The following is a 12,166-nucleotide window of genomic DNA, read 5'->3' on the forward strand; positions in this document are numbered from 1 at the left end:
TCACAGCGAGAGGAATGACTTCTGTTACAAGTGTAGATCCAGCGGAGTGCCGTCTTCTAGCTCGACTATGTACGCCGGAATATCCGCTGTCGTAATGTCAGCAGACCGTCAGCAGTCGTGAGGAGGAGTGTGGACAGATGTCTCTCACCTCGCACTGTGAGCTTGCTGTAGAGTTGAGAGTTCATCTCTTTGTCGCGTTGGTACCGTCGCACTTCATCCACGGCCTCTCGCGTTATCGTAACGGCCAACACGAAACCCTGGGAGACAAACGCAAGAGGCGTGAAGATCGTTTAGAAAGCTTCATTAATACCAGAACGCATCAACATATGAAGCTTACTTTGACACACGCATGTCAGGGTCACGTGTCACTTGATCAACTCTAAATACAAGTCACTCTGAACTTCGGAATCTCACAAACTGTTTGCCTTTATCTTTCTCTGTAAGAACAATGTTAAACATCTTGAATCATTAATTACAATACACAGCCGGAAATTGTCAATTCAGTTAAATCTTTCTATGTGGGATAAAGGCCATTGTAGGTAGAAAATTGAATTCAATTATGGACCAAGGAGAGTAACAAAAAAATCAGAATGTATGAGAAAAACCTTTAATATTCTCTCACGTTATAAAGTCAGAAATTTACAAACAAAAGCTTTTTTGTAGTTAAGGAACCACATTGCTTCAATTTGCAAGGTGTCATCATACAACACACGCAAATGTTAAACACTGCCGTAACGACATTACATTAATATTATATCAGTATTTATGTTCATAAAACACCACAAGAAGAACATGAAAGAAACCGTTTCACCGTCCGTGCCGTAAGAACACTACTTTAGGCGGTTTCTCACTGGGCGGCTCACGTTACCACAGTGTGTAGCAGCAACGTGTGAGGTGGTGTGACGAGGTTCAGTCAACCTTGCAAAGTGAAGCAATGTGGTTCCTTGGACATTTTTCCTGGTAAATGGTTCTATTGGTTCGTAAGGATGACTATGAAGTCTGTAGTGTGTAAATATGTAGGTGATCGGTTTGGTTGTATGTCTGCAACAAACGATTATCCTAACTATTGATGAATCTGAAATTTATCTTCTTGAGTCAATCAAAGTGTCCACAAAAAATGGTGAAAAAATAAATAAACCCAAAGACATTCTTTTCACAAAGACACAAAGAAAGGAAAGCAGCAACATCTCACACAGCTGGAACTAGAAAATGACTGAAACGAGTAATTGATTATCAAAATACTCAATTAACCAATCAATCATTTCAGCTCCAACTGATTTTTGTGATTTGAGACCAAATCATTCATCAGCATCCATTACAGTGTATACACTTCGAGCTGAAGTGCATTTACCAGAGGTGCCCAGTACGTGTACAAGTATCCGATTTTCAGAGACGGCACAAACTGGGAGCAGGCCACCACCAGGAAGTAGAGATTGAGGAAGAACTTGAACTGCTGGTAGAGAACCTGAGAGGAGAGAAGAAGACGGTGATTCAGCGAGGTGAGACGAGGACGATGACAAACAAAGAGGGCGGGATGGGTTACTGTACAGAGGTGGAATCAGATACATGTCAATGCTGGTAACTTTACATTAACCCAATGGAAACTCACGCGGCACGGTGACTTGGTGCAGAATGAACAGATAACCACCAAAATGAATGAAGAAGGAAAACTGGCCAACTGTCTAGAATCACACAGAACAAAGTGCCACCTGCGACGTACCGAGGGCTCTTTGCTCATGGGCTATCCATCAACAAGCATCCCTTAGTATTCCATTCATCTAAGGTCAGATTTTGAATAATGTTTGCAATAATGAGAGCCTTGCGTCTGGTCACAGATTATCTGAGGCACCGCGATCAATTGACGGCGCTCTGCGGTTAATGAACCCCCGTGACCTTTGGGGGGAAAAATGCACACTGCTGAACTCAATTTGTGTGCATTTAATAATTCATCGCGGTGTGAGAAAAACAGAGCCGCTGTGCTCGCCGTCGATGAGAAGAACTGCGTCTCTAACAGACAGTTGACATTTTATGGCCCGGGCCAAAAGGCGGCTCCTCTTAATCATGGAAGCGTTTGGTTTTTTTAATAAGTAAGTCTGATGTATCTCTAATGTCCCCGACAGTGTAAACCCTTAACCTAATGACAGAACAGTTAACAATTAGAACCAGCGCGTGCTACTGTGCTTCACATACTGGTAATCCGAGACATATTTCAACTGGAAGGGACGAAGTGCTACTGTGGGGACATTGAGTCAAAAGAAAAGCCATAACATCGGTGTTTCAGAGCATTTAAAGAGTGACTTCCATTGCATAAGGAAGGAGGGTGAACTGAACACTAATCACACTCACCCCAGGCACAAAGGTGAAGATGTTGTACTTCTGGTTTTTGATGGCGTTTTTGGGGTACTTCTCCTCACACTTCTCCGGGCAGCCGAGCCAAACCGTCCTGGCCTTCAGCTCCTTCTTCCTCCGACAGCAACGGGCCAGGCAGTCGCAGCAGCTGAGAGAGAAACGCATCCATATGATTCAGTGGAAGCCGCACCAACCTCACACGCTGCTAAATGGATCGGGCCCAAAACTAACAATCAATTTAATCATGAAATCAATCCGACAATTACTTTCTTCATCAATAGATTCATTATTTGCTTTGGAAAACGTCCAGATGTATGTAAAAAACAAATATTTCCCCAAAGCTTCGTGACATCTTTATGTTGCTTGTTTTTTTCATTACATACGAAGTCAATGCCAAGATGTGAATAGGTGCCAATCTGTGCCGGGGCGACGTGAATAAATGTGTATGCGCTGCCGTATTTATGCCTAGATGAAGCTATTTTGAGGTTTGGTGGCGCAGCTACAACGTTAGCGTAGCATGGCTGTGATCGAGCCAAACTCCATTCACAAATCATCATTAACTAGTTATTGGTCCGTTTGCTGCAATTAAATCACAGCAAATTCGGTGTATTTTGGTTTCATACCGCTGCGGTGAACTGGGTGTGGTATATACATGGCGGTAAGCCCCGCCTCCTCCTAACTGGCCCATCTTGCGTGAGTGACGCACATAAACACGAATGAGTACCTGAGGTGAAAATACACTTTGCAGCACCATCACCTAAAACAAAGAGAAGCAGAAAATACTAACAATTAAGAAGCTGGGAAATAGCTTGCCATTTTTTTTTTTTGCTTTGCTTCGCACCGGTCATGGATGTTACGTTTTTACATTTAAACGTTTTGTTTTTTCAACAGACCCTTTTATTTTATTTTATTTTTTTACAGCCAATAATATTTTCATAAACATGTTAATTAGATCTTCCAGGCTTTTTTGACACACGTTCATGAAGAAGCTATTTGCTTACAGGGCTTTAAATATCTCTCTCAAGGAAGGAAGTCGCTTTGCTGATGCTGTGTTTTAGAGCAGAGTATGCTGTATGTGTGTGTGTGTGTGTGTGTGTGTGTGTGTGTGCGCACACAAATTATACCGTTTGGCTGATTTCCCCTCATGTTGACTCCAACATGCTAAGAACACACAACTGTGTTATTATTGTGAGATCGTCAAAGTCCTAAGAAGAGATGGATTGTGGGTTGACATTCACTTTAAAAAAAAAAAAGTATTTGACTTTCCATCAACCTGCTAATGACTACATTGAGGCTTATCTAGCATATCTGATATCAAACGCAAACAGAGGTGTAGTGTGGGTGTAAATTACAATGAGAGCGGCTGTGAGCGTGACCTAAACTGGCACCTGAGCAGTGGGGGGGGGGAGGGTCGGTGTATACCGTCATGCTGATCGGTTTGGCTTTTCCACTTTTTAAGCAAGTTGGCAAAACATAAAGCTAAATAAATCAAACTTTGGTAGAAAAAATAAAGTCTTGTTTGCGTTGGCCTCGATGTTCTCTGCCTCTGTGCACGCCCAAGCCACTTTCATAAGAGACATTTATTTGAGCAAATGAATGCTATTCAAATAATATGCCATTTGAACAGTCGGGGCTTATTCAGCGTGAATTATTTGTGTTTTATAATCCCACACTAAGCACACATAAAATTACTGGAAAGCACCAAACTGGTCAGCTGTGAAAAATCCGATTTGTTCATTAGTGGGGGGAGGGGGGGGGGAATCAATATGCAGCCTTCAACCGGAGACGCACCACTAACGACAGGACGGCACAGAAAACTGAATATTCTATGAAATTCCTACATCGGTAAATGTTTCTTTTTGGGGTTTGGTGCTGCGCAAACATTTGTTTATAAATGTCACGCGTTATTGTTCTGCCGTGAACAAACACACTCCCCTCAGGAAGCAGCATCTTTAGAGGGCAAAACCTGTCAAATGAATCATTAGCTGGGTAAAACCCGCAGTGTTCCGTTTGAGCAGAACATCTTTTTGGGTTGATGGTGCGCATCGAGGAACTCGACCATAAATAAATGAATAATAAATAAAAAAAACACAGCCTTATCCTCTCTCCGCGCTTCACGCACAGCTACCGGTGCGTTTGAAATCCAAACTGATCGTCTAAGAGCGTGCTGACTGACATTAGACACTGACACGTTTACAGAATGACAAAACACGGACAACTTCCAGAGCGGTTAACGGTCCAAACGGAGGGACAATGACTGGTGACGTGACTTTACAGCGCAGCAGAGGAATTTATTATAGGAAGGCAGTATTTGTGTGTGTACTGTGTACGTATACACTATTAATACAAGTAGTGTATTAAAAGTAAGAATATTATATCAAACTTTATATTCAAGGACACCCAGACAGTAGTTAGTAGATGAAACAGCAGAAATTGTGAGAATATTACTAGGGGTGTAACGGATCACACACCTCACGGTTCGGTTCGGATCATGGTTCAGGAGTCACGGTTCGGATCATTTTTCGGATCAACAAAGAAAAGGGGAGACAAATATAACTTTGCTTTCCATTTATTAATTAAAGAACTTCAAGAACACTAAGCATAGAACTTTAGGCTGTAGTCTTACATGAAAACAAAAATAGTGAAGATGTCCAATTTGAAACAAAATGAAATAAATAAATAAAAATAATACATTCAAGAATTCTGTTAAGTTTAAGTGCAACATGAGGTATGTTGATATCCTCGTCCTTTCATCAATATTGAAAGAAAGAAACAGCCAGTGAGCTAGCTTCCACTGTTTACACTGAACTGAACTGCTCAGCAACAACTTGGGTCTGTTTACTTCCTGTCAGGTTATGCCATTCAAATACACAATAATGTTTACCGTTACTGTGACATTATTTTCAAAAAGATGAGAATATCTCCATTGTCTGGGGAGAGGGTCGACCTTTCTGTGGTGACTGGAATGTTATTGGGCCTGTCTAGCTTCACTCTGATGCTTCTGTCAGCACCTGAACCAGGTGTGTGTGTGTGTGACTCTCTCAGAGGGGGCGTGTCTACAGCACCGGACTAAGAATCACTCCGCCGTGGTGAAAGCAGTCTCTACAGTCTTTTCCTTCTCATAGAGGCCTGGAACAGCTTCACACTGAAGTGGGTGCGTGAGTGGATTTCGTAGCGTGGCTCAAGCACTTTAACCAGATTTAGAAATCCTTTGTTTTCTACACCGGAGTGTCCCCGTCGCTGACAGACGGGATGGTGTCTCTTCATATGTGTGGACATGCCGATGTTTTGCCGTTGTCGTGTGTCTCTCTTTAAATAACGCCTACATACCGTAACGGTTTCGTCCACCACCCTCATCCGTCATTATACGTTACAGGGAAGACAAAATGTTCCCAAACTTGCGACTTAAATGACGCCGCGGCTTCTGACGTTCCTCCGCTCGCCATGACTTCACCGTTAAATGCTTCTAAGCTGCTCCGTTCACGTGAACACACTACTGCTTTATATCTGTTCACTGACACTCTGCATTGATATTTGGGGACTTGTTACTTGAAAAGGAACAGCAGCAGTAGAACTTTATTACACACTATGATGATTACGCTGTAAAAAAAATAAAAAAAATACTGGATTGATCCTCGGCTCACGAGTGATCCGAACCGTGAGGGCTGATCCGAACGGATCACGGATCGATCCGTGACACCACTAAATATTACACAGCTTTTTGTTTAAACTTTGTTTCAGCAACAGAAGCAGGACTGGACCGAAGCAAGGGGAGAAGGGTCCAGCTCCATGTGGCTAGAGAGCAGTGGCGGCTGGTGGTAAATGTTGTAGGTCGGGCCATCCTATCAATTTCAGCAAACATCCCAGTATGATTTAATGCAAAAAAAAAAATGTAGTATCAAACACGCATTATTACTTGGCAGTTAAATATTTAACATGTATTCCAACACGAAAACAATCAGTAAATAACACTTATATAATATAATATAACATGTTTATTTATTGAGATGCCCCTATGGACCTTGTTATAGGAGGTAAAGATCAGGAGAAGTAAACATGAAGTGTAATTATGAATACTGATGTTAAATTAAGCTATGATGAGTTTTCACTGTTAATTTAACATCTCTATTACATGTTGATGCCTCCATGACCAAGTTAAGCAGATGAGACTGAGGACAGCTGTGTCGAAGAAAAGATGTTCACTTTGTCTAATATGTAGCTGAACAGAGTTCTCCATGTGTGTCCTGGTGTTCTCATGTTTCCTTACCTCCTCATCCCTCACTCCCTACCCTGGTGTTCTCATGTTTCCTTACCTCCTCATCCCTCACTCCCTACCCTGGTGTTCTCATGTTTCCTTACCTCCTCATCCCTCACTCCCTACCCTGGTGTTCTCATGTTTCCTTACCTCCTCATCCCTCACTCCCTACCCTGGTGTTCTCATGTTTCCTTACCTCCTCATCCCTCACTCCCTACCCTGGTGTTCTCATGTTTCCTTACCTCCTCATCCCTCACTCCCTACCCTGGTGTTCTCATGTTTCCTTACCTCCTCATCCCTCACTCCCGTAACTGTCCGTGCTGGATCCGTCCCCGTTGTTTTAAAAAGCTAAATACGTTATTAACATGACATCATCCAGCTAGCCAAACCTGTCTGGTGTACAGCTAGTACAGAAGCTCCGCATGTACTGCTTCCCTTTCCCGCGAGTCTGCTGTCTGATTGTGAGGTCAGGCTGATCTGATATCAGCTCTTTGGCTGCAGAATCTCCTCAAAGTTCTCCTCTCAAACGGGTCTTGGAGGAGGAGTGCTCGCGCGGGCGCCTGTAGAGACTTCTCCTGACGAGAACGCGCAGAGAGCACACAGGCGGAGAGGACGAGCAGGAAAAGCATATATTTTGCGCAGATATCATATTTTACACACATTACTGGGTACATTCCATGGTTCAAAAACACAAATATTGACAATTTGTATAATTTATGATTATTATAATTTTTTTTTTTTTGTGTGGCTCATGGTGGGGCCATGCCCCATGGCCCTCTATTGACCAGCCGCCACTGCTAGAGAGTGATCCATGCATCATTTCTTTGAGTCTCCAATGGCGTAGAAATACCTGCCACAGAGGACTTTCCAGCCTCCTAGGAGGAACCAGCCGAGGCCTGTCCGTCTCTGGTTGACTCTGGCCCGGGGCAGCGTCTGGTAGTCGCTCTCATCGTTCTCGAAGCCGTCCTCCGACATCATCAGAGGCATCTCGTCCAGGTTCGAGGGTTCATCTTCTACGGAGTATCTGCGAGGACAGAGCGCCGCCACACATAAAGACACTGAACTGAGATAGACTGTGTTCAGAAGGACTCAAGATTTTGAATGAAGACGACACTGTTCCAGCGTTAGAAGACTCATCTCAACAGATATACATTTGAATTGTACGAAGCACATTGAGATACAACCTGCACTCTTCTCATTATGATAAGCTCTTCTTTTGATCCCCATGGATGCTGAATTACAGACAGGATGTGTGGCCAAACTATGGACATTTTTTGGTCGGATGACAGTCGAGATTTAAGAAAGAGAGGAGGCTTCACATCTGGCAAAGGCAAAGATTAAAGCTGGTTAGCGTAGTTGACCCAGTTCCTCCATCTCTAAGAACCGCAGGAGTACGTCTCCTATTCACGTCATCAAGGACACGGTGGAAACCCTCTTGAGAAGACCCCGAGATCTAATTCATGAGGCTCCTCTGAAAAAATAAAAGGCAGTCTGTAGCCCAACATGACAACATAGTGTTTTCTGAAGAAACAATACAGGTTGCTTATCTGCTGACAGATGTTTTCGATTTTCAAACACCATTTTGAAGTTGTCAAGTAATTATGGTGCAAACCTAAATCTGGTATTAATAGGATGTAAAGGAAGCCGTCTACTTCATTAATGTCAAAGGTGATCACACCGATCCAGCACAAAGACATTTCAGACACCAAAACATCAACAGTCATATCTGATATATTGCAATAGACAACATGAGAGGAAACCTTCGGATCCAGTCACGCTTATACCAGTGGAGGGTCGTCAGGGCCAGCTAAGCCTTCTCTGCTGGCCTAAACAGAATCACTAAGTTATAGCTATTATAATAGCTTAATATTATAATAATTGTTTTTCCCATTATATTATTTTCTCATTGCACAGCGCCTGTCTTCCTCTGTTGCTCTGCTTCCAGTGCAGCTTGTTTTAAGTAGAGCTTTTATCCAATCAGATTCAGCCTCTATGTCTATGTAAGAAGAGAGGCCCGAGGCCTGCAGACTCACAAGTGAATTCATGTGCAGTTTAAGTGAATGGGGACGATATTGTTGATTGTCATAGTGTTCAACCAATCAGATCTTTAGTTTGACATGTTGGGCGTATTCTTTGACGTGCCAGTGGTACCCAGGTAGCCTGCTAAGTACGTCTGCATTAACGTGCGCCGTGATTGGTCAGTGGGCCAGCGTGACTTTTGTCAAACAGAAAGCTAGCTAGCAGATCTTAGTGTTTAGTAAGAGTTCAGGTTGAAACATGTAAGAGAAGTTATGACATTTTTAGCGTTTCGCTTGGTGTAGATTATTTTTTTACCGAGCTTTGTTTTTTTTCTCAATGGCTGAAGGAGAAGAAATGGATTTGGGAGTTACTAACTTTGTTAAGAAAGAAAGGAGGATGGACTTTGTCTTTAAGTGAAGGCAGCTTTGGTAAGTCAACTGCTTTTGTTTTTTTACATCTGCAGTAGCGCTACTACTGTGTTCATTTGTCTATTGCGTTGTTTTTATGAATAATATGAATGGCTCGTGCTCTAGCGCTGCTGGGTTGCTTTGTTGTCATATAAATATATGTGACTGGTTCTTGTGAGTTTGTTCTCGTCATTGTGTTAGTTACATTGATTTGGACTATATGCATTATCCGTTAATTACGAAGCATCCCGTCATGCGTGGGGTTATTGTCCGGACAATTTAATCCGTTCGGGCTGTTTTCTTTTTACAAAGCAAGCATGATGGTCTGGAGAAATGGAGATTGTGTGGCGACTGCTTTAGCCCTGTTTGAATCAGTAGGGAACAGCTAAACGCTGCGGGGAGAGTTCATAGATTGTGTGCCGCTGTTGTTTCCCTGCTAAGCTAGTTTAGCGTAGCCTACCTGAACACAGCTGTTTTTTGTTATTGTTCCGGGTTCAAAAGGTGCCACAGCCCGTTGTCTAATACGTGAGCGCAGTCCACAGAGAACAATTTAAGCTTCTCCGTTTTCCAAATGCACTAGTATTATTCAAACGTATTGTTCGGTTCGTAAGTCTCGTACCGAACAGTTTAATACGAATACGTGTATTGTTACACCTCTATAAAGAAATAATAACCGTAGCATCATAATGAGGTTATTAGGAGCTGGCTCAAGTGTAGTAGGACAGCACAGAAGGCCCAGGTATAAAATGTCTGGCCCGCCACTGGTTTATAGTGCACGTTACCAAGTGTGTCAGGTCCATATGTTGGATGGAAAAACACGCTCTCAGGGAAACAAATCATAGTCTACTGGGGGAACATTTATTTTCTCAATATATCACTTCTCTTGCTTGTGTAAAGCCTGCTGTGAGAGGCTGAGGAGGTGGTAACTGCAGGTGTTGAGACTCGCTGAACATTTGCTGATAAATATTTTTGATATTTTGCTAGCTATGGCTAACATCACACTCTCGTCTGATGAGAGGAAAGTAGCTAATGAGTGAGCCATCTCGCTTCTTTCTCATCTCAGTTGATGCAGTACAGATCGGGCAGGATGTACAGAACGGGTATCGAGTGACATGTGTTGTTGTATCAGTGTAGCGTAAATGAGCCGATAATTGATATGATAACGCGATATCTGATCGGTGCGTTGACTCCCGTACTCGCCACACCAGACCCAGAACCAGACTTGTTCCGATACAAACATCTGAACAACTCTACATTCAACTGTATACAAATGCACTATTCTGGGAAGTTTCATCAGGAAACAGACACGAATAAGACTGATCTGTAACTGAATCTTAATTCGCTCTGTATCCCTCCGCCATGAAAAGAATGGACCTCACCGAGAGAAATTGACTCAATGCTGACCCTCATTTCTGCTGGTCTAGAGGTATGAGACCGAGGTCGATGAGATGAGGTCGAGAGTGGGTTAATGATGTGAATAGTGGGCAGGCCTCAGGACGAGAGAGGCCAACTAGAAAGTTTGCAAACAAAAACAAAGACGTATATCTAAATATGAGAAGAGAGTTTTACACAACAAGTGGAATCACTTAAAAAAAGAGAGAACCTCTAGAAGTGATGACAAAACTTGAACACAAATCGGCCACTGTGCTCGAGGCATCCACCAACTTACGGACGAGTCCCCCCAATGAACTGTCACATCAAGGGGAAACAGAAAGGCAGAGCTGCTGTGGGATGGTAAAGAAACATTATCACAACTGCTTCTGAGCTACCATTTAAACACATTAGCTTACACTTTGTAGTCAATTAGTAACAAACCTACGACTTGGTCTAAAAGTACCTGGTCATGTAATTAGTCCACTTACTGTCCATTCCTGACCCTGGGGGCTTTATTAGCTCATCCTTGTTCAGTCTGAGAATGAGCATGTCGGTGAAAGTATGAAACACTACTTTTATAGCGTGTGACGAACTTGGTTAACGCACACAAGCCATCATGTGACTGTGACGTTAACGTTAAATGCCAGGAGGGGACCGAGCAGTGCTCAACAGCTAACGTATATGCCACTTACTAGCGCACAGTAAGAGGATATAGAGTCGGTGGTGTTCACTCGTAAAGGCAGATGAAATATTAGACGAATTTTGAGCTCTATGTGTGTTGGTGTGAGTGAGCCAAGCGGCTGTCAAACAAGACAATGTGACAGAGCTGGCAGCAGCGGCGCTAGCGACACAAGCTAACAGCCGCGACCCGAATACAAACACGCACACACCCCGCGAGTGAGCGAGGCGGCGAAATGTGAGATAACATTTGAGATAAACGGCAGAGTTGTTAGTACGCAGCCGAAGAAACCAGCACAGCTACCCACCCTCCATACCTTGAAAGTCTGGCTGAGTTGTAATACGGTAATCGCTTCGAGTTCTTCCGTACCGGATTTAACAGGATACTGTCAGCCATCTTGGCTGGGCAGTACACATCCTGACGTCACGTTAAAAAATCGTTTAGGACTTATGATGCGTTCGCCGACTGTGCCGAAATAGCGTAATTATGACTTTCTATGAGAAGTACAGTGACGCGTAGATTACGATTAACATAAAGGGTGTATTTTACTTTTTATATCTGTTATTCCGTCAATGTAGCACAACATAACGCTCATACAAAGGATTTCTAAAGCAAGCAAAATACATAATGAATGTGTCTTCTTTCCAAAAGTTGGCGTTATATTGAAGCTAGATTCCTAGGAAGTTCCACTTTCCGACAGTCGCCGAATGCAGCATAAATGATCCGTAGAAAACTAATTTAGAGCAGATAATGTATTTGCTGAATACTGATTAAGACCGTGAGATGCGGTTGAAAGCTTCGCAAAAGCTAATAAGGGAACCTTTGAGTTGAGACTGTTTCAACGGTTTGGAAAAAATGTTGTCAAAAAACAACAACAATTAAACCCAACTCTTTTGTTATCAAGAAGTCTAACGTTGACCACATTGTCTTACTTTGTTTATTTTTCTTTTAGTACCAGATGATATTCAAAATTAATTGGCTTATTGAGTTTTTCATCGGTGTGTGTCTCCCAAAAACAGCAACAGAAATGAGAAAATGACCCGTCTGCATTCATTCTCTCACATTGTAGATGAACAGCATGTG

General features: G+C 42.8%; 1 protein-coding gene across 6 annotated transcripts in view; it reads right to left on the reverse strand.

Annotated features, from left to right (window-relative positions):
- atp9b (ATPase phospholipid transporting 9B) overlaps positions 1-11,479 on the reverse strand; it is a gene marked incomplete at its 5' end in the record, with an annotated part of 54,849 nt that extends 43,370 nt beyond the window's left edge. For 5 of the 6 annotated variants that reach the window (XM_079288076.1, XM_079288077.1, XM_079288075.1 and 2 more), the window contains 5 exons: positions 149-257; positions 1,352-1,465; positions 2,347-2,497; positions 7,455-7,628; positions 11,400-11,479. In XM_079288076.1, coding sequence (XP_079144202.1) covers positions 149-257; positions 1,352-1,465; positions 2,347-2,497; positions 7,455-7,628; positions 11,400-11,479 — 628 coding nt within the window. Of the gene's footprint in view, positions 1-148; positions 258-1,351; positions 1,466-2,346; positions 2,498-7,454; positions 7,629-10,892; positions 10,945-11,399 lie in introns of those variants that run through there. The other variant, XM_079288078.1, reaches the window with a different exon arrangement.
- Positions 11,480-12,166: the final 687 nt, after the last annotated feature.

This window comes from Melanostigma gelatinosum (genome assembly GCF_949748355.1).
Source record: "Melanostigma gelatinosum genome assembly, chromosome: 17".
In the NCBI taxonomy this organism is placed as follows: Eukaryota; Metazoa; Chordata; class Actinopteri; order Perciformes; family Zoarcidae; genus Melanostigma; species Melanostigma gelatinosum.